The sequence below is a fragment of the Phyllobates terribilis genome, unplaced genomic scaffold, assembly GCF_046119375.1.
Source record: "Phyllobates terribilis strain yellow unplaced genomic scaffold, ASM4611937v1 Scaffold_5__5_contigs__length_657084704, whole genome shotgun sequence".
NCBI lineage: Eukaryota > Metazoa > Chordata > Amphibia > Anura > Dendrobatidae > Phyllobates > Phyllobates terribilis.
The window spans coordinates 341,354,326-341,376,241 of NW_027362765.1; the positions used below are offsets into that span (position 1 = coordinate 341,354,326).

General features: G+C 43.8%; 1 protein-coding gene across 1 annotated transcript in view; it reads left to right on the plus strand.

The window, feature by feature from the left end:
• Window positions 1-21,916, plus strand: part of MCMBP (minichromosome maintenance complex binding protein) — a 109,161-nt gene that overhangs the window by 75,282 nt on the left and 11,963 nt on the right. Inside the window, exons 11-13 of the mRNA XM_073684599.1 lie at window positions 1,789-1,906; window positions 2,010-2,175; window positions 2,515-2,648. Of these exons, the coding sequence (XP_073540700.1) occupies window positions 1,789-1,906; window positions 2,010-2,175; window positions 2,515-2,648 (418 nt within the window). The remainder of the gene's footprint in view (window positions 1-1,788; window positions 1,907-2,009; window positions 2,176-2,514; window positions 2,649-21,916) is intronic.

Here is a 21,916-nt window from a genome sequence, read left to right on the forward strand (position 1 = left end):
CTGTTACTGGGAGTCGCTGCTCCGGCTTCCGCACAGACTGTTACTGGGAGTCGCTGCTCCGGCTTCCGCACAGACTGTTACTGGGAGTCGCTGCTCCGGCTTCCGCACATACTGTTACTGGGAGTCGCTGCTCCGGCTTCCGCACAGTCTGTTACTGGGAGTCGCTGCTCCGTCCTCCGGCTTCCGCACAGACTGTTACTGGGAGTCGCTGCTCCGGCTTCCGCACAGACTGTTACTGGGAGTCGCTGCTCCGGCTTCCGCACAGACTGTTACTGGGAGTCGCTGCTCCGGCTTCCGCACAGACTGTTACTGGGAGTCGCTGCTCCGGCTTCCGCACAGACTGTTACTGGGAGTCGCTGCTCCGGCTTCCGCACAGACTGTTACTGGGAGTCGCTGCTCCGGCTTCCGCACAGACTGTTACTGGGAGTCGCTGCTCCGGCTTCCGCACAGACTGTTACTGGGAGTCGCTGCTCCGGCTTCCGCACAGACTGTTACTGGGAGTCGCTGCTCCGGCTTCCGCACAGACTGTTACTGGGAGTCGCTGCTCCGGCTTCCGCACAGACTGTTACTGGGAGTCGCTGCTCCGGCTTCCGCACAGACTGTTACTGGGAGTCGCTCCTCCGGCTTCCGCACAGACTGTTACTGGGAGTCGCTCCTCCGGCTTCCGCACAGACTGTTACTGGGAGTCGCTGCTCCGGCTTCCGCACAGACTGTTACTGGGAGTCGCTGCTCCGGCTTCCGCACAGACTGTTACTGGGAGTCGCTGCTCCGGCTCCCGCACAGACTGTTACTGGGAGTCGCTGCTCCGGCTCCCGCACAGACTGTTACTGGGAGTCGCTGCTCCGGCTCCCGCACAGACTGTTACTGGGAGTCGCTGCTCCGGCTCCCGCACAGACTGTTACTGGGAGTCGCTGCTCCGGCTCCCGCACAGACTGTTACTGGGAGTCGCTGCTCCGGCTCCCGCACAGACTGTTACTGGGAGTCGCTGCTCCGGCTCCCGCACAGACTGTTACTGGGAGTCGCTGCTCCGGCTCCCGCACAGACTGTTACTGGGAGTCGCTGCTCCGGCTCCCGCACAGACTGTTACTGGGAGTCGCTGCTCCGGCTCCCGCACAGACTGTTACTGGGAGTCGCTGCTCCGGCTCCCGCACAGACTGTTACTGGGAGTCGCTGCTCCGGCTCCCGCACAGACTGTTACTGGGAGTCGCTGCTCCGGCTCCCGCACAGACTGTTACTGGGAGTCGCTGCTCCGGCTCCCGCACAGACTGTTACTGGGAGTCGCTGCTCCGGCTCCCGCACAGACTGTTACTGGGAGTCGCTGCTCCGGCTCCCGCACAGACTGTTACTGGGAGTCGCTGCTCCGGCTCCCGCACAGACTGTTACTGGGAGTCGCTGCTCCGGCTCCCGCACAGACTGTTACTGGGAGTCGGTGGTCCGTCTGACCACCAAGCTCTTGTCAGACACTCATCCCCGAGTAAAGCTTATGCTATCTGCTTGATGGTAAATGAGCTGCTTTAAAGAATAATCTAATTTCCATGTGTCCAGAGAGTGGGTCCGTGTGCACATAATTGCCGAGACCCCTTATCTAACATTGTGTTGTTTTATTGTAGTTGTGGGAAGATTTGTAGATTTTTCTCACTGGATTGTCTCTTTTGTGACCTGTTTATTCTAGCAGAACTTCAGGTTGATGTTTCTTTGGATTTCAGTATCATTAACATCCTCCCTCCCTGGTCCTTCAGTCGCCCGTATGATAGCAGTGCAGTAACTACGGATTGCGTTCATTGACAGATATGCACGGAGAGACGTTCTTCCCCTGGGGAAATTCTCCCTGAACCTCAGCGGTTGTCCACGAAGTGGTGACTTTTCCCGACATTTGTATGGCATCATGCAGCAGATCGTACCTGCGGTAAGCCTCGGGGCCCGGTCACCGATATAGGGCCGTTTATCAGAACTATTCCAGGTGGGATTCTTCTAACTCAAAGTTCCTAATAGTTTTTCTTTCTCTGCAGTCTCATTATCTGCCAATGACCATAGAAAACATGAACAGTTCTCGCTTCATCCCTCGTAAAGATTACACCACAAATCGCCTGGTGAGTGGCCTCCTACAGCTGCCATCACACACATCGCTGCTGGTGGATGAGACTGTCCTGGAGCAGGGCCAGCTCAACACAACAGGTCAGTGGTTGGGGGGGGGGGGGGCAACTCTACCAAAGGGGCGACATGTCAGTGGAGGGAGTACGAAAGAGGTGGAAGGGCAGAGGAGGGTCAGAAGGTCAGTAGAGGGAGTACGATAGAGGTGGAAGGCCAGAGGAGGGTCGGCAGATCAGTGGTGGGAGTACGAAAGAGGCGGAAGGCAGAGGAGGGTCGGCAGGTCAGTAGAGGGAGTACGAAGAGGTGGAAGGCAGAGGAGGGTCGGCAGGTCAGTAAAGGGAGTACGAAGAGGTGGAAGGCCAGAGGAGGGTCAGCAGGTCAGTGGTTTATTGTGTAGTGTTCACATTTCTCTCTGTTCATTAGGAGTACACAATCTGACTGCGCTAGGTAACCTGATCACTTGGCAGAAGGTGGACTACGACTTCAGTTACCACAAGATGGAGTTCCCCTGTAATATTAATGTGCTGGTCACCTCTGAGGGCCGCTCTCTGCTTCCGGTGAGTATTGTTCCTGTATTGTGGGCACTAATACATTGTATGGTCTGCGGTGGATGCTGCCACATTATATGTGTCCTCGCCCATGTTCATGCCATTTATAGTGTATTCAGTCAGCAGGCCAGGCTTTTGCACTGTGCCACCATGACAGCGCACCTGTGATTGTCCATCTATCCTAATAAGAACAGGAAAAAAATCAAGAGGTTAAAAGCCGCTCCTTCCCCAGTGTTGTTCCTGTTCATGTCAGGGCAGGATCAGAGCATCTGCTTTACCTCCAGATAGTTACACGCAGAGGGATCTATTATATAGAGTCATTACACGCAGAGGTATCTATTATATAGAGTCATTACACACAGAGGGATCTATTATAGAGTCATTACACGCAGAGGGATCTATTATATAGAGTCATTACACGCAGAGGTATCTATTATATAGAGTCATTACACGCAGAGGGATCTATTATATAGAGTCATTACACGCAGAGGGATCTATTATATAGAGTCATTACACGCAGAGGGATCTATTATATAGAGTCATTACACGCAGAGGGATCTATTATATAGAGTCATTACACGTAGAGGGATCTATTATATAGTCATTACACGCAGAGGGATCTATTAGTCATTACACGCAGAGGGATCTATTAGTCATTACAAGCAGAGGGATCTATTAGAGTCATTACACGCAGAGGGATCTATTATATAGAGTCATTACACGCAGAGGGATCTATTATATAAAGTCATTACACGCAGAGGGATCTATTATATAGAGTCATTACACGCAGAGGGATCTATTATATAGAGTCATTACACGCAGAGGGATCTATTATATAGAGTCATTACACACAGAGGGATCTATTATATAGTCATTACACGCAGATGGATCTATTATATAGTCATTACACGCAGAGGGGTCTATTATATGGAAGTCATTACACGCAGAGGGGTCTATTATATGGAAGTCATTACACGCAGAGGGGTCTATTATATGGAAGTCATTACACGCAGAGGGATCTATTATATAGAGTCATTACACGCAGAGGGATCTATTATATAGAGTCATTACACGCAGAGGGATCTATTAAATAGAGTCATTACACGCAGAGGGATCTATTAAATAGAGTCATTACACGCAGAGGGATCTATTATATAGAGTCATTACACGCAGAGGGATCTATTATATAGAGTCATTACACGCAGAGGGATCTATTATATAGAGTCATTACACGCAGAGGGATCTATTATATAGAGTCATTACACGCAGAGGGATCTATTATAGTCATTACACGCAGAGGGATCTATTATAGAGTCATTACACGCAGAGGGATCTATTATAGAGTCATTACACGCAGAGGGGTCTATTATATAGAGTCATTACACGCAGAGGGGTCTATTATATAGAGTCATTACACGCAGAGGGATCTATTATATAGAGTCATTACACGCAGAGGGATCTATTATAGAGTCATTACACGCAGAGGGATCTATTATAGAGTCATTACACGCAGAGGGATCTATTATAGAGTCATTACACGCAGAGGGGTCTATTATATAGAGTCATTACACGCAGAGGGGTCTATTATATGGAAGTCATTACACGCAGAGGGGTCTATTATATAGAGTCATTACACGCAGAGGGATCTATTAAATAGAGTCATTACACGCAGAGGGATCTATTAAATAGAGTCATTACACGCAGAGGGATCTATTATAGAGTCATTACACGCAGAGGGATCTATTATATAGAGTCATTACACGCAGAGGGATCTATTATATAGAGTCATTACACACAGAGGGATCTATTATATAGTCATTACACGCAGAGGGATCTATTATATAGTCATTACACGCAGAGGGGTCTATTATATGGAAGTCATTACACGCAGAGGGGTCTATTATATGGAAGTCATTACACGCAGAGGGGTCTATTATATGGAAGTCATTACACGCAGAGGGGTCTATTATATAGAGTCATTACACGCAGAGGGATCTATTATATAGAGTCATTACACGCAGAGGGATCTATTATATAGAGTCATTACACGCAGAGGGATCTATTATATAGAGTCATTACACGCAGAGGGATCTATTATATAGAGTCATTACACGCAGAGGGATCTATTATATAGAGTCATTACACGCAGAGGGATCTATTATATAGAGTCATTACACGCAGAGGGATCTATTATATAGAGTCATTACACGTAGAGGGATCTATTATATAGTCATTACACGCAGAGGGATCTATTAGTCATTACAAGCAGAGGGATCTATTAGTCATTACAAGCAGAGGGATCTATTAGTCATTACACGCAGAGGGATCTATTATATAGAGTCATTACACGCAGAGGGATCTATTATATAAAGTCATTACACGCAGAGGGATCTATTATATAGAGTCATTACACGCAGAGGGATCTATTATATAGAGTCATTACACGCAGAGGGATCTATTATATAGTCATTACACGCAGAGGGATCTATTATATAGTCATTACACGCAGAGGGATCTATTATATAGTCATTACACGCAGAGGGATCTATTATATAGTCATTACACGCAGAGGGATCTATTATATAGTCATTACACGCAGAGGGGTCTATTATATGGAAGTCATTACACGCAGAGGGGTCTATTATATGGAAGTCATTACACGCAGAGGGGTCTATTATATAGTCATTACACGCAGAGGGATCTATTATATAGAGTCATTACACGCAGAGGGATCTATTAAATAGAGTCATTACACGCAGAGGGATCTATTAAATAGAGTCATTACACGCAGAGGGATCTATTAAATAGAGTCATTACACGCAGAGGGATCTATTAAATAGAGTCATTACACGCAGAGGGATCTATTAAATAGAGTCATTACACGCAGAGGGATCTATTAAATAGAGTCATTACACGCAGAGGGATCTATTAAATAGAGTCATTACACGCAGAGGGATCTATTAAATAGTCATTACACGCAGAGGGATCTATTATAGAGTCATTACACGCAGAGGGATCTATTATAGAGTCATTACACGCAGAGGGGTCTATTATATGGAAGTCATTACACGCAGAGGGGTCTATTATATAGAGTCATTACACGCAGAGGGGTCTATTATATAGAGTCATTACACGCAGAGGGATCTATTATATAGTCATTACACGCAGAGGGATCTATTAAATAGAGTCATTACACGCAGAGGGATCTATTAAATAGAGTCATTACACGCAGAGGGATCTATTAAATAGAGTCATTACACGCAGAGGGATCTATTAAATAGAGTCATTACACGCAGAGGGATCTATTATATAGAGTCATTACACGCAGAGGGATCTATTATATAGAGTCATTACACGCAGAGGGATCTATTATATAGAGTCATTACACGCAGAGGGATCTATTATATAGAGTCATTACACGCAGAGGGATCTATTATATAGAGTCATTACACGCAGAGGGATCTATTATATAGAGTCATTACACGCAGAGGGATCTATTATATAGAGTCATTACACGCAGAGGGATCTATTATATAGAGTCATTACACGCAGAGGGATCTATTATATAGAGTCATTACACGCAGAGGGATCTATTATAGAGTCATTACACGCAGAGGGATCTATTATATAGAGTCATTACACGCAGAGGGATCTATTATATAGAGTCATTACACGCAGAGGGATCTATTATATAGAGTCATTACACGCAGAGGGATCTATTATATAGAGTCATTACACGCAGAGGGATCTATTATATAGTCATTACACGCAGAGGGATCTATTATATAGAGTCATTACACACAGAGGGATCTATTATATAGAGTCATTACACACAGAGGGATCTATTATATAGAGTCATTACACGCAGAGGGATCTATTATATAGAGTCATTACACGCAGAGGGATCTATTATATAGAGTCATTACACGCAGAGGGATCTATTATATAGAGTCATTACAGACAGAGAGATCTATTATATAGAGTCATTACACGCAGAGGGATCTATTATATAGAGTCATTACACGCAGAGGGATCTATTATATAGAGTCATTACACGCAGAGGGATCTATTATATAGAGTCATTACACGCAGAGGGATCTATTATATAGTCATTACACGCAGAGGGATCTATTATATAGAGTCATTACACGCAGAGGGATCTATTATATAGAGTCATTACACGCAGAGGGGTCTATTATATGGAAGTCATTACACGCAGAGGGATCTATTAAATAGTCATTACACGCAGAGGGATCTATTAAATAGAGTCATTACACGCAGAGGGATCTATTAAATAGAGTCATTACACGCAGAGGGATCTATTAAATAGAGTCATTACACGCAGAGGGATCTATTATATAGAGTCATTACACGCAGAGGGATCTATTATATAGAGTCATTACACGCAGAGGGATCTATTATAGAGTCATTACACGCAGAGGGATCTATTATAGAGTCATTACACGCAGAGGGGTCTATTATATAGAGTCATTACACGCAGAGGGGTCTATTATATAGAGTCATTACACGCAGAGGGATCTATTATAGAGTCATTACACGCAGAGGGATCTATTATAGAGTCATTACACGCAGAGGGGTCTATTATATAGAGTCATTACACGCAGAGGGGTCTATTATATGGAAGTCATTACACGCAGAGGGGTCTATTATATAGAGTCATTACACGCAGAGGGATCTATTATATAGAGTCATTACACGCAGAGGGATCTATTAAATAGTCATTACACGCAGAGGGATCTATTAAATAGTCATTACACGCAGAGGGATCTATTATAGAGTCATTACACGCAGAGGGGTCTATTATATAGAGTCATTACACGCAGAGGGGTCTATTATATGGAAGTCATTACACGCAGAGGGGTCTATTATATAGAGTCATTACACGCAGAGGGATCTATTATATAGAGTCATTACACGCAGAGGGATCTATTAAATAGTCATTACACGCAGAGGGATCTATTAAATAGTCATTACACGCAGAGGGATCTATTAAATAGAGTCATTACACGCAGAGGGATCTATTGAATAGAGTCATTACACGCAGAGGGATCTATTAAATAGAGTCATTACACGCAGAGGGATCTATTAAATAGTCATTACACGCAGAGGGATCTATTATAGAGTCATTACACGCAGAGGGATCTATTATAGAGTCATTACACGCAGAGGGGTCTATTATATAGAGTCATTACACGCAGAGGGGTCTATTATATGGAAGTCATTACACGCAGAGGGGTCTATTATATAGAGTCATTACACGCAGAGGGATCTATTATATAGAGTCATTACACGCAGAGGGATCTATTATATAGAGTCATTACACGCAGAGGGATCTATTATATAGAGTCATTACACGCAGAGGGATCTATTAAATAGAGTCATTACACGCAGAGGGATCTATTATAGAGTCATTACACGCAGAGGGATCTATTATAGAGTCATTACACGCAGAGGGGTCTATTATATAGAGTCATTACACGCAGAGGGGTCTATTATATAGAGTCATTACACGCAGAGGGGTCTATTATATAGAGTCATTACACGCAGAGGGATCTATTATATAGAGTCATTACACGCAGAGGGATCTATTATATAGAGTCATTACACGCAGAGGGATCTATTATATAGAGTCATTACACGCAGAGGGATCTATTATATAGAGTCATTACACGCAGAGGGATCTATTATATAGTCATTACACGCAGAGGGATCTATTATATAGAGTCATTACACGCAGAGGGATCTATTATATAGAGTCATTACACGCAGAGGGATCTATTATATAGAGTCATTACACGCAGAGGGATCTATTATATAGAGTCATTACACGCAGAGGGATCTATTATATAGAGTCATTACAGACAGAGATCTATTATATAGAGTCATTACACGCAGAGGGGTCTATTATATAGTCATTACACGCAGAGGGATCTATTTCACGTGTTTATTTCTGTTAATGTTGATGATTATGGATTACAGGCAATGAAAACACAAAAGTCATTATCAGTAAATTACAATAATTAACAAAAAACACCTTCAAAGGCTTCCTAAGTGCTTAGAAAGGTCCCTTAGTCTGTTTCAGTAGGCTCCACAATCATGGGGAAGACTGCTGACTTGACAGATGTCCAGAAGGCAGTCACTGACACACTCCACAAGGAGGGTAAGCCACAAAAGGTCATTGCTAAAGAAGCTGGCTGTTCACACAGTGCTGTATCCAAGCAGGTTAATGGATAGTTGAGTGGAAGGAAAAAGTGTGTTAGAAAAATGTGCACAAGAAGCCGGGATAACCGCAGCCTGGAAAGGATTGTTAAGAAAATGCCATTCACACATTTGGGGGAGATTCACAAGGAGTGGACTGCTGCTGGAGTCATTGCTTCAAGAGCCACCACACACAGACGTATCCAAGACATGGGCAAGTGTCACATTCCTTGTGTCAGGCCACTCATGACCAATAGACAACGCCAGAGGCGTCTTACCTGGGCCAAGGAGAAGAAGACCTGGACTGTTCTCAGTGCTCCAAGGTGTTTTCAGATGAAAGTACATTTTACATTTCATTTGGAAATCAAGGTCTCAGAGTCTGGAGGAAGAGTGGAAAGGCCACAATCCAAGCTGCTGGAGGTCTAGTGTGAAGTCTCCACAATCAGTGATGGTTTGGGGGGCCATGTCATCTGCTGGTGGAGGTCCACTGTAATTTATCAGGACCAAAGTCAGCGCCGCCGTCTACCAGGACATTTTACAGCACTTCATGCTTCTCTCTGCCGACAAGCTTTATGGAGATGGAAATGTCATTCTCCAGCAGGACTTGGCCCCTGTCCACACGGCCAAAAGTACCAATACCTGGTTTACACACAACAGTATCACTGTGCTTGATTGGCAGCAAACTCGCCTGACCTTAACCCCATAGAGGATCTATTATAGAGAATCTATGGGGTATTGTCAAGAGGAAGATGAGACCCCAGAGCCAACAATGCAGATGAGCTGAAGGCGGCTATCAAAGCCACCTGGGCTTCCATAACCCCTCAGCAGGGCCACAGGCTGATCCCTCCATGCCACAGGCTGATCGCTCCATGCCACAGGCTGATCCCTCCATGCCACAGGCTGATCGCCTCCATGCCACAGGCTGATCCCTCCATGCCACAGGCTGATCCCCCTCCATGCCACAGGCTGATCCCCCTCCATGCCACAGGCTGATCCCCCTCCATGCCACAGGCTGATCCCCCTCCATGCCACAGGCTGATCCCCCTCCATGCCACAGGCTGATCCCCCTCCATGCCACAGGCTGATCCCTCCATGCCACATTGCCGCATTGATGCACAAGGAGCCGACCAAGTATTGAGGCATTTACTGAACAGACATTTCAGTAGGATAACATTTCTGATTTTATATTCAATCTGATTTATGGTTATGGGAATGCGGGTCCCTAAAATCTCCTACATGTTACCTATTGTCCTATGTTCTTCTATGAGTTAACGGAACAAACTTTGAAAGTCAGCTGAATCTTGAAATAAAATCCACACGCTCCGTATTCTCTGAAACTTATCATTGGTATCGTTACGATCTGCTGATAATTCCTCCATTCTACATGTTAACCATTTCTTTATTCCAATCCATTATAGTAGGGGGGTCAGTTCGTTTCCTAAATCGTGGGACATCCGTCCTTGCAGCAATAGGCTTAATCTAAGGATATCTTTCTTTTGCGATCCTATTGAAGAAGGCAGTGTCGATAGCCGGGCTATTTGTGGTGATTTCTCTATTCTTTTTCCTGTACTTCATTGATAATTATCAAACACCTTTTCCCAAAATGATTTGATCTTGGGACATTCCCACCAAATATGGATCAGAGAGCCTGTTTCCCACCTTTCTGAGGTGGTGGGATCTATTACGTGGAGTGTAGAGGGATAGTGATACCGCCTTGTGAGGGTCTTGTCATTTTTCTCCTGAGTAATACAAGCACTGGAGAGTTTGAGTAAAGAGGAAACTTCTTTCCCGGTCTACAGGAGATATTTCGGCCCCTAAATCTTTCCCATGCCTGTTGAAATTTCCGTTTCCCCACACCTCCCTCCCTGCTTAAACCCCCATAAATCACTGATATCATGTCTTCTGGCCCAGTTTCTTGCAGAAATAGTTTTTCTTAGAAGGTGAAATTGATGATTTATGAAATTTCTGTGCTACTAAAAATGATTGCGGTTGTGTTTTCTTGTTTGGAGACCGTTCCTGTAGATGTACAAAAGTGGGCACCTTCCCATATTCTAGTATCTGATCTAATCGAGGGTCCTCCACTGCCCCCCGACAGAGGAAAGAACTGCACATGTATCCCAGTATAAAAGATGGATTAAAAAAAGTGATGAGTGGATTAATTGATCTTCCAGGGAACACCCCTCTCCTCAAAGCCAGCCATGTTCTAAGAGTCCTTCTAGTGATCCTACATCTGACCAGGTCTATCCAACCTCCTGAGCACCACGGCAGCTATCTCCATGGTATATCTGAGCCCACCCATTGTTTGATTGAAAATGCCAATCTAGGGTCCTTGACAAAGAGGGTTAGGGTGATTCTCTTTTCCATTGAAATGGGAACTTATTCATAATTTGAAAAATCATTTTGAGGGAGTGAAATATTTAAGGCTTCAGATTTAGAGTAGTTTACTTTGAAATTACTCAGTGATCCAAATCTATCAAATTCTTTCAGAACTGCAGGGAAGGAAATCTGTGGTTGTGATTTATAAAGAAGTAAGGCGTCTGCGTAAAGAGACGTTTTATATGACTTGGAGCCGAATGTGTATCCATGGATATCCCCTCTAAATGCTCCATTACTACTACATACAGCAATGGAGAGAGGGGGCCGCCCTGCCTAATTCCATTACTGATTGTAGACGGCGTGGACAGCAGCCCATTCACCCGGACTCGTGTTGTTATATAGGGACAAAATTCTTTGTAAGAAACGTGGACCTAAGCCTATCTAAGTGCTTCCTCCATAAGCCTCCAGTGGACTCTGTCAAAGGCCTTTTCTGCATCTACGGAGAGGAGACCTAATGAGGTAGAGCTAAGTTTTGCCTTTGAGATAATTGGTGAGGTTTTTATGGTGTTATGTCTACCCCCTCAGCCCTTGACAAAGCCCACCTGATCGTTGTTGATCACAGAAGGAAGCAATGGAGTCAACCTATCGGCCAGAATTTTTGAGAATAGTTTAATATCTACATTTAGTAGAGAAATTGGTCTAAAACTAGCTATAATCGAAGGGTCCTTACCTGGCTTAGGAAGCCCACTAATATGTGCCTTTGAAGCTTGAGGGACAAAGCCCACATGATCTATTGCGCTAAAGGTCTTTGCTAATATTGGAGAGAGCTGTTCCTGAGATTTTTATAGAATGCCAGTGTTTAAGCGTCTGGTCCTGGGCATTTACCCGATGGGGTAGACCGAATTACGGGGTCGATCTCTTCCAAAGAAGTCTCCTCTTCTAGTGCCTTCAGGACCGAGTTATTGAGCATGGCTAGAGAGGTTTCTTGTATATACTCTTCTTTAATCTTTTCAGAGACATCGAAAGGGGGCATATCTGCGATTAATTTCTCATAATAGGAGCGAAAAAGATCATCTATTTCCTTTGGATCATGTGCATCTCCACCATCTTGCCTCTTAACCTGAGAGATAAGTTTGGCAGATGAGCGTGGCTGGAGCAATCTTGACAATGGTCTCCCACGTTTGTCTGAAAAATCATAAAAACAAGTTTGAACTTTTTCTTTTGATTGAATGATTTTTTTTTTTTTGTCCTTTTCAGTTTTTCTTTTTTTTTTTTATGAATTCTGCAAACGTTCTGCCGACTTGTAACGTTTGTGTGAAGTCTCAAGAGAATGGATTTGGTGTAACACAACCTCCACCTTCTTAGACCTCTCCCTCTCTAAGCGGGAACCGTGCTTAATTAGGACCCCTCTCATCACATTTCAGAGCCCCCCACTATAGAGGGCCTGAAGTTTGATCAGAAGAATGAACTTGGACTAAAGATTCAATAGCTTCCCTCAATTCAGAGGAGCATAAGATATATAGCATAAGGCTATCATCCAGTCTCCATGTCCAAGGGCATTGGTCAGACCACGCTCTGTTTTTTTCTGTCTTTGACTCTTCCAACCCTGGTCCACAAAATATTTCCCAATTGTAGCCTCCGGCTGCCAAGTTAAAGCATGGTGGCTGAAGAGAAAGAGGTGTATGCAGCTATATGAATTATGTATATGTGAGCAGTAAGTGTAGTCCTTACCCTGAGGATTCGTTATCCGCCATAGATCAGTCAGTCGGAGGACACGGAGGAGCTTCTTGAAAGAGCGCAGTTGCCTTAGAGGGACTGGTCCTCTCCCCGAGGATGAATCCTCCTTTGGATTCAATGTACCTTCTGTAAAGTTAGAGACTGAGTTTAGAAAAGGGCGGCACACCGGAATCTGGTCTCTATTAGGGAGATACCAGTTGGCAATCGTGTAAATGGATTCTGTAATCTTTAGTTTGAGAAAGCTGTATCTGCCCTGAGTATCCATGAGTGTATCAATGAGGGAGAATGCCAGAGACACCTTGGATTTCCAATCAGGATTTGTGCTACGAAACCAATGATTGTAATTGCTATCTTTTGGGCACATGTTCAGACTTGGTGTGTTTCTTGTAACGTGAGGATATGTACTTTTTCTTTTTATGCATAGAGTAGAGAATTTGAGAGCGCTTCTGAGGGACATTAAGACCCCTGGCGTATTAATGATCAGAGCTTAACTGAGGACATTGTAAGGACTAGAGGTTAGAAAAGGAGAGAGACAGAAAAGAAAAAATATATCTTCATAAAGAATCGGTGCCCCTGATTAGGTGGCGTAGGCTCCCCCCCAAGAGAGAAGAAAAGCGGGAAGAGGCTGGAAAGGAAGAAAAGTTAGTAAGGCCCTCTCCACCACCAGCTGAGTCCACTAGAAGGCGCACTGGTAGGGGGGAGTATGTAATATACAATTCCACACCCGACCAGCGGGGGGCAGATCCCCTTGTGGGAACATTCTTTCTATAGAGGGTAGCTTCCCCCTGGGATCAGACCCTTTGTAGTATAATGTATGTATTTGACCTGTAAATTTACAACTCCTACCCTGAAAGTGGATATTCCAACCAGATAAATCTTATATTTCAACAACTGAACCCGTTTCTATGAGATTGTAAAGCATTAGGTATCACCCACCCTCCATCTTTAAGTCTAGCAGACTCTTTTGAGCCCTTTTATTATGGATATTTCCAATTTCTATGAAGGTTCACAAGCCCCAATAAAAGAGCAAGACAGCATATAATATAGTAAGAGCCTCAAAGGGAGCCCATCAGTGTGGGGGTGGGGAACCCACGTCCTCCATGTTTTATGCCAGGATTCCGCTTCCTTCTCCCTTTCCCCAGCCTCCCGACACATCCGGCCAGTCCGATGAGGACACTGAGGCAGCCGGGATCCCTAGACCCTCAGTGAACCTCGGCAGATCTCCCGGATTACATAGAATATGCCTTCCAATGCAAGTCAATGGCGGTGAAAGCGCCGCGCTTCCACAAAATAATTGGTAATGCTGCGTTTTTTTCCACAATGATAATCCGCAGGGGAAATTTCCGCAGCATCTGCACAGCACGGATTATCAATGGGGAACATGGCAGGCCTTCTACCAAGCGTTTTTTAAGCGTTTTCAGCGGAATTGCCCCTGTGGAAATGCTTAAAAACCACATAGTGAGCACACCGCCTTAGAAATGCATTTTCAATGACATTCGGCAGCCAAGTTGTTCATACCCCTTCACCCCTTCACCCAGAGTCTGATTTCACCTTCATGACGAGGCTGATTTCTGGAGTTCTGACCGCTGTCCCTTGATGAGGTAATAACCCTGGAACCCTTCAATGGATCCCGCTGATTCTGAGAGCGTTTCCTCGTGACATTTTGTTCTTCATGATTGTGGTAACATTTCTTTGATACAACTTGCGTTTATTTGTGAAAAAATTGGAAAGTTGGCAAAACAAACTAAACTGTTATGCCCTTAAATCAGAGAGATATGCCACACAAATGGTTAATAACATTTCCCACGTGTCTACTTTACATCAGCACAATTTTTTAACAAACATTTTTGGAGGGAAAAAAAAGGGAAAAAATCCTCCAGCGAGGGTGGGGGAAATTCTTATTTTAAAAAAATACGTTCTTTATTAATCCGTCATGGGAAGATTAACAACATGCAAACACCTTTTAGGACATCCAAGAAACAGAGACCGACGCATTTCGGCAAAGCGCCTTAATCACGCTACCATGACTCACTACATCACTACAGAACAATGAAATGGAGACATCCCTGTACCGGAAGCCAATCGACCGTCCTACATCCCTTAAATGGGACATCCCTGTACCGGAAGCCAATCGACCGTCCTGCATACCTTAAATGGGACATCCCTGTACCGGAAGCCAATCGACCGTCCTACATACCTTAAATGGGACATCCCTGTACCGGAAGCCAATCGACCGTCCTACATACCTTAAATGGGACAGTGTCCATCCAAAACACATAAAAAACTCTATTGTCTACAGCCAAGCCATCAGATACAATCAGATATGTTCCAACCAGATGGATAGAGACAAATACCTTGATGGCCTCAGAAAGACCTTTTTGAATCAGGGCTACCATCCAAGAACAATTGAGAACCAGATTACAAGAGCCACCAGAATATCAAGGAATCATCTCCTACATTACAAAACCAAACAAGAAAGCAACCGGGTGCCTCTAATAGTCACCTACAATCCAAATCTGGAGGCGCTAAGAAGAGCTGCACGGAAACTACAACCCTTACTACAAAAAGATGCCCGATTACAATCCATATTTCCAGAACCCCCACTTCTGTGTTTCAGGCAGCCCCCAAATCTAAGAAGCATCATTGTCAGAAGCTCCCTGTCATCTCCACCAGCTACAGGAACCTTCTCTGCTACCAGAAAAAATTTAAAACCTGTCCGTGTATAACAACCACAGACAAGATAAAGATCCCCAACTCACATCAGGACTATAAGGTACATTCAGCTGTATCACATCTAATGGGGTGTACTTAATTATATGTACCAAATGTCCAGCTGGGGGTCTGTATGTAGGGGAGACAGGGCAAAAACTTAGGACAAGGATGAATCCTCATCGCCACACAATAAAAGAATAGATCTACCTGTAGCCAAACATTTTTGTACCCCTGATCACCGCATCACGGATATGAAATTACTGGTATGAAAAGGTAACTTCAAATCTCAGAGAAACAGAATGCTTTGGGAATATAAACTCATGACAACCTTTGACACCTTCAGAGCAGGATTGAATGTGCCGCATGGATTGATGTCCTTCTACATCATCGAAGGAATGTGCTCATCAGACCTGTGGGGTCATCACAACCCTGGACCAGACCTCAAGCATACGATGATAAAACTTTCACACTCCTTATCTATGATCTATTCCAATATTTACGGCCACAACGGTGTTTATCTCTCTCCAATAGTAATAGCTCTGCTTTACGTCACTTGTCCCATCCATTATATTATTTCTGTGTCTTCCTGTGTATAAATATGTGACTCTCCAGATTTTGTGGTATACTATGCTTGATGAAGAAACCTGAGTAGTGTCGAAAGCTTGCAATTTGTTACCATCTTTTCAGGTAGCCATTGAAAGGTATCAACCACTGAGGACTCTCAAATCTAAAAACTTTATTTGACACATTTTTAATTTGGATCCAATTTTTTTTTTTTTTTTACTTTCACAAGAGTAACAGGAGAAAATAGACCCCAAAAATTGTTGTGCAATTTCTCCTGAGCACAGATACCCCAAATGTGGGGGAAAACCACTATTTGTACACACAGCAGGGAAGGAACGCCATTTGACTTTTTGAATGTAAAACTTGCTGGAATAATTAGCGGACGCCATGTTGCGTTTGGAGAGCCTTTGATCTGCCTAAATAGTGGAAACCCTCCACAAGTGACCGCATTCTGGAAATTAGACCCCTCAGGGAACTTATATAGATGTGTGGTGACCACTTTGAACCCCCAGGTGCTTCACAGAAGTTTTAACATTGAAAATAAAAAAAATCACCTTTTTCCCACAAAAATGTTTTTTAACCCCAAATTTTGCATATTCACAAGGGCAACAGGAGAAAATAAACCCCAAAATTTGTTGTGCAATCTCTCCTGAGTACATGCCTCATATGTGGTCAAAATCTACTTTTGAGGCACAGTGCAAAGTTCAGATTTTGCTGGACTGTTTGAGGGTGCCATGGCACATTGGCAGAGCCCCTGAGGTGCCAGAACAGCAGAACGCCCCCACATAAGAGACCGCATTTCACAAACTACACCTCTCAATGAATTCCTCTAAAGATGCAGTGATCATATTGACACCACAGGTGGGTCACACAATTTTTTACCATTGGGCTGTGAAGGAAAAATAATTACGTTTTTACCACCAAAATTTTGTTTTACCCCACATTTCACATTTTCACAGTGGGAAGTGTGTAAAAATGGCACCAAAATGTGTTCCACAACTTCTGCTGAATGTAGAAATCCCCCATATGTGGCTGTACAGTATTGCTTAGCCACGCGGCGAGACTCGGGAGGGACGGAGCGCTATTTCCTAGAATAGTTTGTGCTAGAAGAGCATTATCCCCCACAAGTGACCCCATTTTAGACCTTATACCCCTTTGGGAACCTATCTACGGGTGTAGTGACTTTTTTGACTCCATGGGTGTTTTCCAGGAACAAGCAGCAGCGGATGTTGCCGAGTGAAAATTGCAAACTGGTGGCGTAGTGCCCAGGGTATTATGCCCAGCTCGTGCTTCTGGCGAGACACCACTGTAAATTAGGGGGCTCTCATCAATACAGAAATGCCAAACGTGTACGATAACTGTGGTTTAGGCACACTGGGGCTCTGAAGAGAGGGGGGGGCATTTGGATTTGGGAGCGCAGAATTTGCTGGATTTCTTTTGAGGGGTGAGGAGCCATACCGCTTTTCCAGAGCCTTTGTGCTACCAGTAACGTGGAAGCCCCTATATTTCCGTTAAGAGATGACTGCCCTTAGTGGGGACTTGGGTTTTTTTGTGGATTGAATTGAAGCTTTTGTTGGGAACATTTTACATAACATTTGGGATCACATTTATCTTGTGCTCTTCGCTGAGCACTGATATTGGGGTTTCCATCTAAATCTCCAAGTGACGTGATTCAGATGAAACCCCTGCAGGATCCATTCACTGTAATGAGGCAGCAGAATTACTCTGGACTCCGTCTGGCCTCTGTTCTGCGGTGTCCTTCTGTTCAGAAGTGCACAAAACTCTGGCCGACTGCACTTTTATGCACATCTAAAAAGACTGTCACTGTGGGATCACAGGCCCTGTTGGCATCCACAGTGCCTCCATCTTCCTCATTATAGGGAATCTTCCGCCGGGGGTCCGTTTTGAATCACATATTTCAGAGATTTACACGGAGACCTCGATGTAAGCGCTTAGCGTAAAGCGCAGGATAAATGTGAGCCAAGCCATACTGCGATCTTTGAGAGGCAGAATGAACAAATCACCAGCCGGTGAAGAATTGATTTTATTTTATGCCGTTCCTCGTGCTGTATAAGTGATTAGACGGCTTTATTCTTCGGATCGGTGCGATACCATATTTATATCGGGTTTTTGTTTGGCAGCTGTCAAACACTAAAATATACTTTTTTTTTTTTTTGCAAAAACTAGTTTTTGCATCACTATAATTTTTCCATATTTCAGCTGACAGTCATGTGAGGGCTCGTTTTTTGGGGGGATGAGTTGATGTTTTTATTGGTACCATTTTCGGGCACCTGCCGTTTCTTGATAGCTTTGTATTCCGATTTTTGGGAGGCAGAATAAACAAAAATCAGCAATTCAGGATTTTTTTTTATTTTTTTTTTTTATATATGTAGTTCCTGCGTCTGGTAAAATTGATAAGGCAGCTTTATTCTTCGGGTCAGTGCGATTACAGTGATACCACATTTATATAATTTTTTTTTATATTTTGAGGCTTTTGCACAATAAAAAATATTTTATAGAAAAAATAATTCTTTTTGCATCGCTTTATTCTGAGCGCTATATCTCTTTATTTTTCTGCTGATTGAGCTGTATGACGGCTTGTTTTTTTAGGCGTTTTTTTTTTTTTTAGCGATTACTATTTTTATTTAAATTCGTCTTTTTGATTGCTGTGAAGGGTTCCTCCCTGGGCATAACACTACTCAGACAAGATATGGTGTGGGTAAAACAGTGTGACAATAATTTATTGAACCACCAAACGGACAATAAACACATAGGACAGTCCCAGCACATACCCAAGATGGTATAACATTACACAGTCCTCACCCTTCCTCTGGCCCGCTTGGGATAGAACAGCTGCGACTTTGGGACTTCCAGGGCCAACTACCTCAACCTGTGAGCCCCAACCCCCCACCCCACCCCGCTTTTGGCGAGCCCCCACAGAGAGGAGGTAGCAGCAAGTTTAGGAAGCTGACAGTCCACCGAGGTACAAGGCCAGGAGACCTGAGGGTCCCACCCTGGTCTCTCTGAGAGTTTCCATGGGCCAGATGACCGGCTGGTCCCAATCTTGCTTCTCCAATCATCTCCATGGGTTCCTGGCGACCGAAGGGTCCCACCTGGCAACCCCAAACAAATCTATGGGGCCAGGTGACCTCATTGTCCTAACCTGGTTCCCCCAAATGTATTCATGGCTTTTCTGATGGTTAATGAAGCAGATCTGTATCCTTCCAGTAAGGGGCCGTGTACCCTTAGGCTGGAAACCTGTACAATCCAAGTCTGTGTCTCTCTGGATGGATCCATGCTATCCATCTGCTGTCCTTAAAAATGTCTCTGATTCTCTTATTCTGCTTGGTTCGCCTTGCAGCAGGATAGAAAACACTTTTTATATGTACATATGTGGCTAAGGTCAGTCACAGGTCGGGGGGAAAAGGTGCAGAGTTCGGGTCACATTGTTTGAGCATTTAATCAATTTACATAGTTGGTGTTCTTGTAAATCAACAACTAGCTAGTTGAGTACAATATGCAATTAGCATAGTAACAAACATCATTGTTCACAGACCAATAGAAGTCAACATTCAGGGTTATACAAATACTAGTCTGTCCTTTGTGACCCACCAAAGAAACACACACGAGTTCTAAAGTAAACACAAACACAATAGTGTATTTTTCTTGGCTTAACAAATCTAGATGTCTGGCTAATTAAGATTAGAAGCTGTGTCGTCACAGTCACATTTTATTACACTTTTTGTTCTGCGATATGATGATAAAGCCTCATTTTTTGCCCCTTTTTTTGGGGGTGTTTACTAAACACATAAAAAAAGACTAAAGGTCGGGTCGTTCTGCTTGTGGCAATACCAAATGTGTACTTTTTTTGTTTTTTTTTTCATTAAGATATTTATTTATGGGTACAATGTATTTTTGCTTTTTTAGCATTTTGTGATTTATTTACTTTTTTAAATATTGTTACAATTTTTTTTTTGCACTTTTTTTACTTTGTCTCACTACGGGACTTTCACTTTTTGTAGGTTGATCGCTTATAAGGCATAGGAATGCACAAGCATGCCTATGCTTTACAAACTGTCAGCGCTGCACTGACAGACAAACTTGCTACTGAGTATGGTGTAGCAACTTTGCTAGCTCTGGTGACCCGGATGTCATCATGACGACATCGGGTCATCATGGTAATGATTGGGCCCCTGCGATGACTTCAAGGGGATCCTAATTCCAGGGCAGAGGGGGCTTCCTCCCTCTGCCTGCTCTCGAAATTCTGCAATCAGTTTTGATCTCCGCATTTAGAGGTTAAAGTGCTGGGAGCGATGAGGGCACTGGGTGTCAGCTGTCAGAATCAGCTGACATCCGGCGGTGATCGCGTGTGCACAGCCCCTGTGCGCAGGCGATTGCCATGACGTATCCATATATCAAAGGTCATTAAGTACCATGCGACCTGGACGTATGGGTACGTCCAAGGTCGTAAAGGGGTAAAATCAATCATTCTAACTGCTGTCCAGAGTTGCAAGAGACAATAGGACCATGTTTTCTGCCATGTGAATGGGTGGGGGCTGCTGCTTCCTCTCTCCAAATCTTACTTTGTCCTATAAGTTTGAATCAACTCCTGCTCCTCCCCTTTAGGCAGCTTCAAAAGGTCTTTTAAATGCTTCCCCTCTTTAGGACACATTCACAAGCTCCTCCCTAATGGATTCCTTTATTTCATTCACAAAGGCAGTTCCCAACATGCTTCTCTCAGGTCCATTCAATTAATCTACAAACAGCAAAATATTTTGCTATAGTCTCCTCTTTTTGTTACGTACGTGTCAGAGACTATACCGGGGAGATCACACAATATCTTGCCGCTGCTGTCATTTTGTCAGGGAATCACAGGATTGAGCAGGGATTCACGAGCACACGATCCTGATTGCTCACTACGTAGCTATCAGCAAGCGAGCAGAAAGCGTATGGTGTCAGACTTCCGGATCTTAACGCATGGAATATGTGTATATGCCTAGTACGATCACCGCCAGCTTCACGATAACCCACTTATTATTCACTGCCACCACCGGCCAGATTTGAAATATAATACAGGCCTGGTCAAATGCCTGCTTTCGGGTAGCGTATATTGCTTCGGGGGAGGGAATGATTACAGAGCAAAAGAAACTGGACTATTAAATTTTATATTTAATCCAAAAGGGAGGCAGTGTTTAGGAAAAATATACAAAGATTTTACGAAAGGGGACAAGATGATACATATGCAGTTACACAAAATAATAAGGATTAAAGAAGAAACTTACTATACGATCGCAAAGACGATTCTATATAGGTGGAGGGGAGGCACTCCAGATTTGACCATTAGCGAAAGGTATCCATTGCTTATAATAACTATATACTCCCGGCAATGAAGTTGGATCTTTTATGCTGAAGGGGGGACCTGCCCACACATGCCCCTGTGATGACCTTACTTTGGCTCGGTTCCACCCTTCATGTTTTTATTAAAAGCTCTAACTTCTGCAATAACTCCTCGCTGGTTGATCACCAAAGTTAGCAAGTGACATCCTATTTTTTTATTACGAATTTACCTTTCTGTAGAGACATGACATGGCTGCTGTCCGTTATTTTGGTGTTCTTGCGTTGCAGCTCACCGGAAGGGCTCACAGATCCAGAAAAATGTGTATATCGTTCCTTAGATGACCCTGCTGCTAAAAATGTGTCCCATCATTATCGGAATTATAGAACTCCCA